General features: G+C 42.8%; 2 protein-coding genes across 2 annotated transcripts; one reads left to right on the forward strand and one right to left on the reverse strand.

The window, feature by feature from the left end:
• Positions 1-6,243, forward strand: SAPINGB_P005430 (uncharacterized protein; the record flags this gene model as incomplete). Its single annotated transcript, XM_032000144.1, has 1 exon — positions 1-6,243. One exon carries the CDS (start codon positions 1-3, stop codon positions 6,241-6,243), a length of 6,243 nt encoding a protein of 2,080 aa, XP_031856035.1.
• A 555-nt stretch (positions 6,244-6,798) lies between these two features.
• SAPINGB_P005431 (uncharacterized protein) lies at positions 6,799-11,341 on the reverse strand (the record flags this gene model as incomplete). Its single annotated transcript, XM_032000145.1, has 2 exons — positions 6,799-10,682; positions 10,732-11,341. 2 exons carry the CDS (start codon positions 11,339-11,341, stop codon positions 6,799-6,801), a joined length of 4,494 nt encoding a protein of 1,497 aa, XP_031856036.1.
• Between the last annotated feature and the right edge of the window lie 822 nt (positions 11,342-12,163).

Here is a 12,163-nt window from a genome sequence, read left to right on the forward strand (position 1 = left end):
ATGCAACCAGTCACTGGCGTTTCTACCCCTCACTCGGCTGCTTCGTTGAGACCTTTCAATCTCGCCCATGGCTCAATCGAACACACCCTTCTCGTTCCTACCGCCCTGTATCTTAACTTTACTCAGATCAGAGACCAATTCTACACAACTCTCCCTACACCAACAGAAGACTTTGTCGGAGATGACGAACCCGCTTCTTCTACAGAACTTCTTGCTGCTTTCCTCGGCTTTGTAGCTTCTACCGTCGTCGAAGAACCTGGACCATACGATGAAGTTCTTTCTCTCGTCCTCACCGAGTTTGAAACTAGATTCCTTCGCGGTAACAATGTTCACGCAGTCGCAACTGCCCTTCAAGCCTCTCCAGATTCAAACACAACCACCGCTAAAGTCAAGAATGTCGTTAGATCATACTATGCTGCAAGACTCGCCGCTAACCGCCCAATAAAATCTCACGAGTCTGCTCTCTTTAGAGCCATTGAAGATGGCCAAGCCTCCATCTACGCTATCTTTGGTGGCCAGGGCAATTCGGAAGATTATTTCCAAGAACTTGTCGAGATTTACTCCGTCTATGGTGACCTTGTCTCTGACTTTATTCAGCTCCTTGCTGACAAGATTCTCTCTCTCTTTAGAACCCACGAAGACGCCAAGAAGATCTACACAAATGGTTTCGACATTATGAAGTGGCTCAAGTCTCCAGAATCAACCCCAGATGTCGACTACCTCGTCTTTGCCCCTGTTTCAGTCCCAATCATTGGTATCATCCAACTTGCCCACTTTGCCATCACTTCAAAGGTTCTTGGCAAGACTCCTGGTGAACTTAGAAAATACTTTTCTGGTGCCACTGGTCACTCTCAAGGTCTCATTTCTGCCCTTGCTATTGGCTCTTCCGAATCTTGGGAATCCTTTGAAGAAGAGGCTCTCAAGGCTATCACTATTCTCTTCTACATTGGCTTTTACGCCCAGCGTTTCTACCCAATCACTTCCTTGACACCTACTATCCTCGAAGACAGTGTTGCCGAGGGTGAGGGTAAGCCTTCTCCTATGCTTTCTGTCCGTGATCTTTCCCGCTCTCAGCTCGAGTCTTTTATCAAGGACACAAACAAGCATCTCCCCAAGGAAAAACACATTGGCATTTCTCTCGTCAATGGTGCCAGAAATATGGTCGTCACTGGCCCTCCTCAATCCCTTTACGGTCTTAACCTTGCTCTCAGAAAGGCAAAGGCTCCCTCTGGCCTTAACCAATCCCGTGTCCCCCACTCCCAGAGAAAGCTTCGCATCACCAACAAGTTCCTCCCCATTACTTCCCCCTTCCACTCTCATCTTTTGAAGGATGCCACTCCTTTGGTTCTTGAAGCTCTCAAGGATGCCAAGGTCAATTACCAATCCAAGAATATCAAGATTCCTGTTTTTGATACTTTTGACGGCTCTGATCTCCGCGACTCTTCTGAAGACATTATCTCCAGAGTCATTGAGCTTATTAACTTCTACCCTGTCAACTGGGAAGTTGCCACTAAGTTCACCTCCACCCACATTGTCGACTTTGGCCCCGGTGGTGTTTCCGGCCTTGGCCCCCTTACTCACAAGAATAAGGAGGGTACCGGTGTTCGCATCATCCTCGGCGGTGTTCTTGATGGCTCCCTTAACAATGAAGAGTATGGCTATAAGCAAGAACTTTTCGACCGTGATAGCAGATCTGTCAAGTTTGCCATTGACTGGGTTAAGGAGTTTTCTCCTAAGCTTGTCTCGGCTTCTAACAATACTGTCTTTGTTGACACAAAGTTCAGTAGACTCTTGGGTAGACCCCCTATCATGGTTCCTGGTATGACACCCACCACCATCCATCCGGAATTTGTTGCTTCCACCTTGAATGCCGGTTACCACATTGAATTGGCTGGTGGCGGTTACTTCCACCCCACGATTATGACCGAGGCTATTGAGAAGGTTGAGAAGACCACCTCTCCTGGTGTCGGCATCACCATCAACCTTATCTATGTCAACCCTTTCATGATGAATTGGGGTATTCCTCTTATTAAGACTCTTCGTGAAAAGGGCTACCCTGTCGAGGGTCTTACCATTGGTGCCGGTGTCCCCTCTTTGGATGTTGCCAATGAGTACATTCGTGATTTGGGTCTTAAGCACGTTGCCTTCAAGCCTGGTTCCACTGAAGCTATCAATACTGTTATTTCTATTGCTGCTGCTAACCCTACTTTCCCCGTTGTTTTGCAATGGACTGGTGGCCGTGGTGGTGGTCACCACTCCTTTGAGGACTTCCATGCCCCCATCTTGCAAACTTATGCTCGTATTAGAAGACAGTCTAACATCATTCTCGTTGCTGGCTCTGGTTTTGGTTCCCATACTGACACTTACCCCTACTTTACTGGTGAGTGGTCTACTGCTTACCACTATCCTCCCATGCCATTTGATGGTGTTTTGTTTGGCTCTCGTGTCATGGTTGCTAAGGAGGCTTTCACTTCTCCTGACGCTAAGACTGCCATTGTTGACGCTCCTGGTGTCGAAGACAAGGACTGGGAGAGAACTTACAAGGTCCCTACTGGTGGTGTCATTACTGTCAACTCTGAAATGGGTGAACCCATCCACAAGCTTGCTACCCGCGGTGTTTTGTTCTGGCACGAGCTTGACAATACTATTTTCAACCTCCCTAAGCCTAAGCGTCTTGAAGCTTTGAAGTCTAAGCGTGCTTACATTATCAAGCGCCTCAATGATGATTTCCAAAAGACTTGGTTTGGCCGCAATGCTGAGGGTAATACTGTCGATCTTGAAGACATGACTTATGCTGAGGTTGTTTCCCGCTGTGTTGAGCTTTGTTATGTCAAGAAGGAGTCTAGATGGATTGATGTTTCTCTTAGAAACTTTACTGGTGATGTCATTAGACGTCTCGAAGAGCGTTTCACTCACCAGGCTGGTCAACAGGCTGTTCTACAGAGCTTGTCCCAGCTCGAGGAGCCCTTCAAGCTCCTTGACTCTTTGTTTGCCAAGTACCCTGCTTCTACCAAGCAACTCATTAATGCTCAGGATAAGGACCACTTTTTGATTCTCTGTCGCAGACCTACTCAAAAGCCCGTCCCCTTCGTTCCTGTCTTGGACGATAACTTTGAGTTTTACTTTAAGAAGGATTCTCTTTGGCAATCAGAGGACTTGGCTGCCATTGTTGGCGAGGATGTTGGCCGTACCTGTATTCTCCAGGGTCCTGTTGCTGTCAGATGGTCTACAGAAAAGGATGTCCCTGTTAAGGATATTCTTGATGGTGTCCACAATGGTCTTATTGAGTCTCTCCTTAAGGACATTTATGGCAATGACAAGAAGAAGATCCCCACCACTGAAGCTTTTGGCCTTCCTGCTTCCCAGCCTAGCGCTGATATCGAAGCCCAGGTTGGTTCCAACATTCTTGTTTCTCGCCAGGGTTCTTCTATCTCTTACAAGATTTCTTCTAATGAGTCTTCTCTCCCCTCCATTAACGAGTGGATTGATCTTATCGTTGCCGACAAGGCTGGCTGGTTCAAGGCTCTTTTGACCACTGACATTATTGTCCAGGACACTAAGCATAGACCCAACCAGATCCGTCAGCTCTTTACTCCTGTTCAGGGTCTCAATGTTGACATTGCCAATGCTGACTCTGATAAGCTCACTGTCACTGTTTCTGAGCTTATTCATGGCAAGCGCACTAATGTCATTACTATCTCCAAGACTGCTTCTGGCACCATCAAGGTTGAGCTTATTGAGGAGCGCACTTTTGAGCGCGCCCCTGTTGCTTTGGAGCTTCTTTACAACTACAGACCCGAGTTTGGCTTTGCCCCTATTGCTGAGGTTATGGCTGACCGCAACACTCGCATCAAGAACTTTTACTGGCGTGTTTGGTTTGGCTCCAAGGAGTCTATTGACTTGAACATTGATGTCACCAAGCCCATCCCTGGTGACAACACTGTTGTCGATGTCAAGGCTATTGCTGACTTTGTCCACGCTGTTGGCAACAATGGTGAGGCTTATGTTTCTCGCCCTAGCAAGACCACCTTGGCTCCTATGGACTTTGCCATTGTTGCTGGCTGGAAGGCCATCATCAAGGCCATTTTCCCCAAGGTCATTGACGGTGATATTCTCAAGCTTGTCCACCTTTCCAACAGCTTTAACATGATTCCTGGTGCTGAGCCCTTGAAGGAAGGTGATAACGTTATCTCCAAGGCTATTCTCAAGTCTGTTGTTAACCAAGAAACTGGCAAGGTTGTCAGTGTTACTGGTGTTATTTCCCGTGAGGGCAAGCCCGTCATGGAGGTCACCTCTGAGTTCTTTTACCGTGGCGACTACAATGACTTTGAGAACACCTTTGAGCGCAAGAGCGAGGCCCCCATCCAGATTAGCCTCCAGACTCCTAAGGACGTTGCTGTCCTTTGCTCCAAGGAGTGGTTCCAGCTTGATAACACTGACATTGAGCTTCTTGGCCAGACCCTTACCTTCAGAACTGAGTCCTTTGTCAAGTACAAGAACAACACTGTCTTCTCTTCTGTTGAGACTACTGGCCAGGTTCTTTTGGAACTTCCTTCCAAGGAGATTATCCAGATTGCCACTGTCGAGTATGAAGCCGGTGAGTCTCACGGCAACCCTGTCATTGACTACCTCCAGCGTAACGGCAAGACCATTGAGCTTCCTGTTTACTTTGAGAATGCCATTCCTCTTAACGGTGGCACTGAGCTTGTTTTGAGATCTCCTGCTTCTAACGAGCCCTACGCTAACGTTTCTGGTGATTACAACCCTATCCACGTTTCTCGCATCTTTTCCAAGTATGCCAACCTTCCTGGTACCATCACCCACGGAATGTACTCCTCTGCTGCTGTCCGCTCCCTGGTGGAAGTTTGGGCTGCTGAGAACAATGCCGCTCGTGTCCGTGCCTTCAAGTGCTCATTTGTCGGCATGGTTCTCCCTAACGACGATATCCAAGTCAAGCTTGAGCACGTTGGTATGATTAACGGCCGTAAGATTGTCAAGGTTGAGTGCATTAATGTCGAGACCCAATCCCCTGTCCTCACTGGTGAGGCTGAGGTTGAGCAGCCCAACTCTTCTTATGTCTTTACTGGTCAAGGTTCCCAGGAACAAGGCATGGGTATGGACCTTTACGAGTCTTCTCCTGTCGCTCGTGAAGTCTGGGATCGTGCTGACAACCATTTTGTCAACAACTACGGTTTCTCTATTGTTGACATTGTCAAGAACAATCCCAAGGAGCTTACTGTCCACTTTGGTGGCCCCCGTGGTAACGCCATCCGTGAGAACTACATTTCCATGATGTTTGAGTCTATTGATGAGAATGGTCAGATCAAGTCTGAAAAGATCTTTAAGGATATTACCGAGACTACTGACTTTTACACATTCAAGTCTCCCACTGGTTTGCTGTCAGCCACCCAGTTCACTCAGCCCGCTCTTACCCTCATGGAGAAGGCTTCTTTCGAGGACATGAAGTCCAAGGGTCTTGTTGCCGCCAACTCTTCCTTTGCTGGTCATTCCCTCGGTGAATACTCTGCCCTGGCTTCTCTCGGTGACGTTATGCCTATTGAGAGTTTGGTCGAGGTTGTTTTCTACAGAGGTATGACTATGCAGGTTGCTGTTCCTAGAGATAGCCTGGGTCGTTCCAACTACGGTATGTGCGCTGTCAACCCTTCGAGAATCTCACCCACATTCGACGATGCTGCTTTACGATTTGTCGTTGACCACATTTCTCAACAGACTAAGTGGCTGTTAGAAATTGTCAACTACAATGTCGAAAATACTCAATACGTTGCTGCTGGTGATCTTCGTGCCCTTGACACCCTGACCAACGTTCTTAACTTCCTTAAGATTCAGAAACTTGACATTGTCAAGCTCCAGCAACAGCTTTCTGTTGAGAAGGTCAAGGAGCATCTTACTGAGATTGTTGAAGACGTTGCCCAAAAGTCGTTGGCTAAGCCCCAGCCCATTGACCTTGAGCGTGGTTTCGCCGTCATTCCTCTTAAGGGTATTTCTGTCCCCTTCCACTCTTCGTACCTCCGTGGTGGTGTTAAGCCCTTCCAACGTTTCCTTGTTAAGAAGATTCCTCAGAATGCTGTCAAGCCTGCCAACCTTATCAACAAGTACATTCCTAACTTAACTGCCAAGCCTTTTGAGATTACAAAGGAGTACTTTGAGGAGGTTTACAAGCTTACTGGTAGTGATAAGATTAAGAGTGTCTTGGACAACTGGGAGAAGTACGAGAGTTCGTAAATGTTTTTGAAGAAAGAGGGGGGGGAGTTTTATGGCTTTTTTTATGGATTTCTTTTTATGTTGTTCATTTTATGTTGCTTCCTAAAGTTTTTTTGAGAGAGGACTTTAGTGATGTTTTTTTTTAATGCAACTTTAATGAAGAATATGGAAAGAAAAGAAAGAAAAAAAAAATTTAAATAACAAAAAAAAACCTCACCCTTTGATAATCAAATGGAGAAAAAAGGAATGAAAGAATAAAAAAAAAAATTTAAAAAAAAAAAATTTGGAACTTGTTTAATGAATGATAATAAAAAAATTTATATAATTTTTGTTTAATGTAAAAAAAAAAAAAATAATAAAACTTTTTTAAAAAAAAACTCCTTTTCAATCTTTTAGTAAAAAATAAAAATCATAACCTTTTAATTTAAGAGAAGAATAGAGAATGCATTTTTTTTTTTTTTTTGACAAAAATCCTAATTTTATATATCTAATATACGCTTTAATTTTTTTTTTTCTTTTATTTTTTTTTTTTTTAATATGATGAATCTTCTTTTTTTTTTTTTTTTTTTTTTTTTTCTATTTCGATCCTTGATTAGCTCCTCGTCGTACTTTTTGATACATGGCCATAATTTTCGCAGATGCAACCTTGCGTGGCCAAAAGTATCCAGCAAACGACCACAAATGCTTGCGCAACTTATCCGGATTCCGTGCGCCCGGTGACCCAGATCGCGCCTCTTCCTCCTTTACCTTCTTTTCAATAAAGTCTCCTACAATTACCATCTCCCGTTTTAACATATCCAAAAACTCCTGCTTCTCCAGCCCATTCATCCCCTTTTTCAACTTCCGTAGACTGTGTCGCACCGGATGTAACTGGGCTTTACACTCCTGCTCATCCATGCTCTCGTACTCAACACTGTCATCGGAATCTTCTCCATCGTCTTGATGCGACGATGGCTGTTGACCGTGGTTGTCGTATACCCGTGGGCTTCCTTGACTTTGCAAAGACCCCGCACGTCGAACCCCTCCTCCTGCACTACCACGCATGGACTGTGGCCGCGAATTTACTGGTGTCGAACCTCTCGACCCATTATATCCGTTGGCTGGCGAGCTGTAATATCCATTGGTCTCGCCATCTTGGCCAGATCCGCCATTAGCCTCTTCACTGCGTGTCTCTTTGCGCTTGGGTTTTCGGGCAACAGAAACGTTTGTATTTTCATTTTCTCCCCGAATAACTGTCAACAGATAATCAACACGGCGACCCAGATGAACAGCGCCAGGAACCTTGGCTGCAGCCTTGACAACAGCACCACCTTCAGTACGCTGCTGCTTTTTCTCCGCACGATGCTCCTCCAAAAACATCTTGTCGCCCATTCCAAGCACAGGATCGTCACGGATATTGGTCCAGGCGCCATAACCATACTTTTTAACGCCAATCAATAGACGCGAGTCCTCGGAAGGCCCCCATTCACAAGACCAACCATGAACCACTTTAAGCATCCGTGGAATGATCCAGTTGGTGTTCTCATCGGGAACAAACTCGCGAATAGCATCCATGTCTTCAGGACGCTGCAACACCAGCTCAGCATTAATACCCTTAACACCACGATACTCAAACAATATGGCACGCTTTTCCTTGCGGCGAATGAGGTGGTTGGGCACTGTTGACTGATTGCCATTGGCTGTCGAAACAGGTGTATTGGGAATACTGCTGTCTCCAGATTGCCCTGCAGATGAAACAGCAACTGCTGCTTCTTGACGACGTGATGTCTCCTTATCAACTTCTTCCTTGCTTAACCTCATAAGCTCTGCATAAGCTTCTTTGACTAAAGAAGGTTTCCGGTTTGGAAGTGAACCATCACTAAAAAGTTTATCCCACATTTTAGAGAGATCGCCATACCGTAAAAGAACCTTGTATAATTGTCGCACTTCCCGCTCTGCGAGAACATTCAAATCAGTATCTTCTTTAGATCTTCCATTATTCGTAGAAGAATTTCCACCATTTCGAGTTTTGGCCTTACCACGAGAAGCCGTTTCATCCTCCTCAACTTCGTCTTCGATATCAGACTCAACGAGTTGGCCAGTAGTTTTAACAGCAGCTCTTCGTTTGCCGTAAAGTGTCATTTGTTCACTGAGAAACTCTTCATTCTTGCGTTTTTCTTCATCAGCTTTGATCTTCTCTAGCTCGTCTGCAGGAATAATATCGTCCCACTTGACATCAGCCTTGTAGTCCGTAACTTCAAACTGTTTGAGAAAATCCTCACCGCCAAGATGTGATTGTGCAAGCTCAGTTTCAGCACTTACATGATCTTCAGCGTGATTAAGAACGTCGTCAAGATTCATGTCTTCCAGCTTCTTTTGGTTATTGTTGTTTTTGAACATGTTACCAGCACCAAATTTAAGAATGGCAGAAAGCTCTGCAGAAGAAGCATCTTTTTCGGAATCACTGGACTTTTTTTGGTATGTAACACCCATAGAAATAACGGCATACTCCAAAACCATTTTTCTCTTGGCACGCTCCAAAATCTCTTCTTCAACAGTGTCTTTAGACAAAAATCGGTAAACCATAACATGATTTTTCTGTCCAATGCGATGAGCACGAGCCATAGCCTGTAAATCAGCCTGAGGATTCCAATCAGAATCAAATAAAATCACAGTGTCAGCAGTCATAAGGTTGATACCTAAACCTCCTGCTCGAGTACTTAACAAGAAAACAAAATCTTGACTTCCAGGAGCATTGAAATGATCAATGAGTGTCTTTCTTGTATATGATTGTACTGTACCATCCAGGCGCTGATATTGATAACCCTTAATAGAAAGATAATCGGCTAGAATATCAAGCATGCGGACCATTTGACTGAAAATTAAAACTCTATGACCATCCTTTTTTAGCCTAGTGAGCAACTTGTCCAACAAAACCATTTTACCACTGTTCATAATTAGGCCCTTCAAAATAACTTCACGGTTCCTAAGATCACCATTATTTTGAATATATCGCTCTTCAGCAAATGGGAAAAGATAAGGATGATTTGAAGCCTTTTTGAGCTCAACCATAATGTTTAAAAGACTCATCTGGTTACCACCAGTGGTACCAGCATTAAGGGCTTGAAAGTTTCGAGAAATGATGTTGCGGTAATACTCGGTTTGCATATCAGACATCTCGACACGAAGAATACGTTCAGTTTTTGAAGGAAGTGACTTTTCAACATCTTTTTTCAGACGACGTAAAATGAATGGCTGAAGACTTTTATGCAAAGATCGGATGAGTTCTTCTTGATTTCCAGTATCTGCTTTATCTTGCTCCAGATCAATTTCTGCAAACTCCTGAAACGCAGCGTTGTTGGATTGTCCTCCCTTTAAAAATGTAATCAATGCGATAAGTTCTTTAATGTTGTTTTGAAGAGGAGTACCAGTGATGAGAAGTCGATTGGCAATTTTGAACTCTGAAAGGGTAAGAGTAAGATTTGATTCAGGATTTTTCAATCTGTGAGCCTCATCAACAGCAAGAAATTGCCATTTGATTTGTCCAAGCTCATTTTTGTCACGAATTGTGTACTCGTAAGTAGTGAGAAGTACATTGAACTTGACTTTTTTAGGATTGTTTTTGACGAAAAATTCATAATGTCGAATCATTTTCCGAGACTCATCATTTCCGTTGTAAACAATCACATTGAGATCGGGAGCCCAGAGCTCTAAAGTTTCTTGCCAAGCGGAAATAGTAGATAATGGTACAACGACCAAAAATGGGCCATTTTGCTTTCGAGCGTAAACCAACCATGAAAGAAATGCAACTGTTTGAACAGTTTTTCCAAGACCCATTTCATCCGCAAGAATTCCATTTTCATTGCGCGACCACAAAAACGCCATCCAATTTAAACCGGTTAATTGGAAATCTCTTAATTCGCCGCCTTTGACAAAGCTTGGTTGCTCAGTAAGCTTTTCAAAACTTGGTCGAGGTCCAGAATACACAGTACCATGGGAAGGGGAAATTTTGGAATTTTGACGTGCTTGAAATACTTCAACTTCGTGAGGAGCAATTTTAGCAATAACTTCAGCATCCTCCCAAGTGCTCAGGTGATAAGTAAGACCTTTCCATTTCACAAAGTACTCGAGTTTAGTATGATTTGCTTGAGTGGTGACGCGCTGGGATGCAATGACACGTTCAACGGTTTTGTATATGTTATATTCGTCTCGCCTCTTATTCATCTCTATGCTGAAGATTTCAAATTCGTCCTTGTAGGTATTTAAATCACCCAAGTATAAGTTCTCAGGGAGAACATACTTCTTAATGTAGTTTTCCACTCGTTTAACACCTTTGCGGTTTTTGAGATTGTCGTAAGGCTCCCATGTATTGTGTATATGAGAAATACCTTGCCATTTTATCAAGTACTCTAAATCGCTTTTGGGATCACGAGTAGTTGCATCTTCAATCTGACGATGATCAACAATAACATCAATAGATTCTAAATTTTGGTTAAACATTAATATAAAAAAAGCAAAAGATAGACTTACCACTTGGATCTTCAACGATGTAATCTTGAACATAAGCAGCTTGAGCACGTTTTTCATCTTCGGAATCCATTAAATCAGCGTCATCATTGTCCTGATCAATGTTATAATTGACAATTTTACTTGTTCTAGAAGAAAATCTTGTTGGTGTATACTGAGGGGTAGATGAACCCGACTTGATAACACGCTGTTTCTTCTTGGCACGACTAGAAGCTTCATGCTTTTGAGATTGGAAAAATTCACCATCCTCATCTTCTTCATCATCATTAGTTCCGGCATTGAACCCTGTATCTTCGTAAGGTTCAGCATAATAGTCGTAAGAATCATTGCTATTAGAACGTTTAGAGCCTATTTTTGATTTTGTACCAGCTTTCGATCGCTTCTTTTTCCTCCGAGAAATAGAAACATCTTCTGAGTCGTTATCTTCATCACTGAAATCATTGTCTGAAGAAGTTGGTCTTGAGCTGCGAGAACGTCTTGGTTTCTCTTCATCCGCTTGAAAGCGCTCTGGAGATTTATGAGCACGCGTGCTACGACGAAGCCCATAAAGAGATGGATTATCATAAAACTCCGAGTGAAGTGGAGCCTTCATACCATTTGGCTTTGAAGTCATTGGCGACAAGAAATATATCTGTGAAACAGTTCAAGTTAGATTATACGGTGTTAGAGCGCGTTCATAGTAAACAATATAGTGTGAGGAAACCTTGAATAAATTTTTTCCAATAAAAGGGAGTGTGTGCATCGTCATTTTGAAAGTAAAGGAGAAGAAAAGAGAAGAAAAAGGAATATTAGCACCAACAATTTAAAGACAACATAAGTAAATAATTTTCATGAATGATTGAATCTGAAAAAATAGAACTATAATAAGCTTAAAATAACTATACTAATCATAAAACCAAAGGTGTTGTGATATAGGATTCAAATAAAAAGAAAAAAAAATGTTTATTCAAAACAATGGAATTATAATCATACCTGTAGGCAAAGGCTCAGTAAATATCAAATAATGATAAATCAAGATTTAAAAAAAAAAACTTTACAAAATAAAACAAAAAATGAATAATGAGAAATGAGTAATAACGCGAAATACCTCCGTTATATTTTTTGTTTATTGTTTGTTTGTTTGTGTGGGAGGGTGCACTGATGGGTAAGTGAAGAAAAAAAGGAAAAAGTGAAGGATACCAAAAAAATTTTACATAGGGTTCGAATTGGCAGCATGGCGCACAAACAAAAAAATTGGTGGCAGTGACAAAAAACAAAAACAAAAACAAAAAGGACAGCAAGCATTCTACAGTCATTACGTGACAGTAACAGTAACAGCACAATCGTCAACAACATAGGAATAAATAAATTTCAATTAAATTATAAAAACCATCTTGGTTCATTTAATTACAAATAAGTTGATATATGAAGAGTTGTAAATTTACAACAATAATGC

This window comes from Magnusiomyces paraingens, assembly GCF_902498895.1.
Source record: "Magnusiomyces paraingens strain CBS 517.90 genome assembly, contig: contig4, whole genome shotgun sequence".
In the NCBI taxonomy this organism is placed as follows: domain Eukaryota; kingdom Fungi; phylum Ascomycota; class Dipodascomycetes; order Dipodascales; family Dipodascaceae; genus Magnusiomyces; species Magnusiomyces paraingens.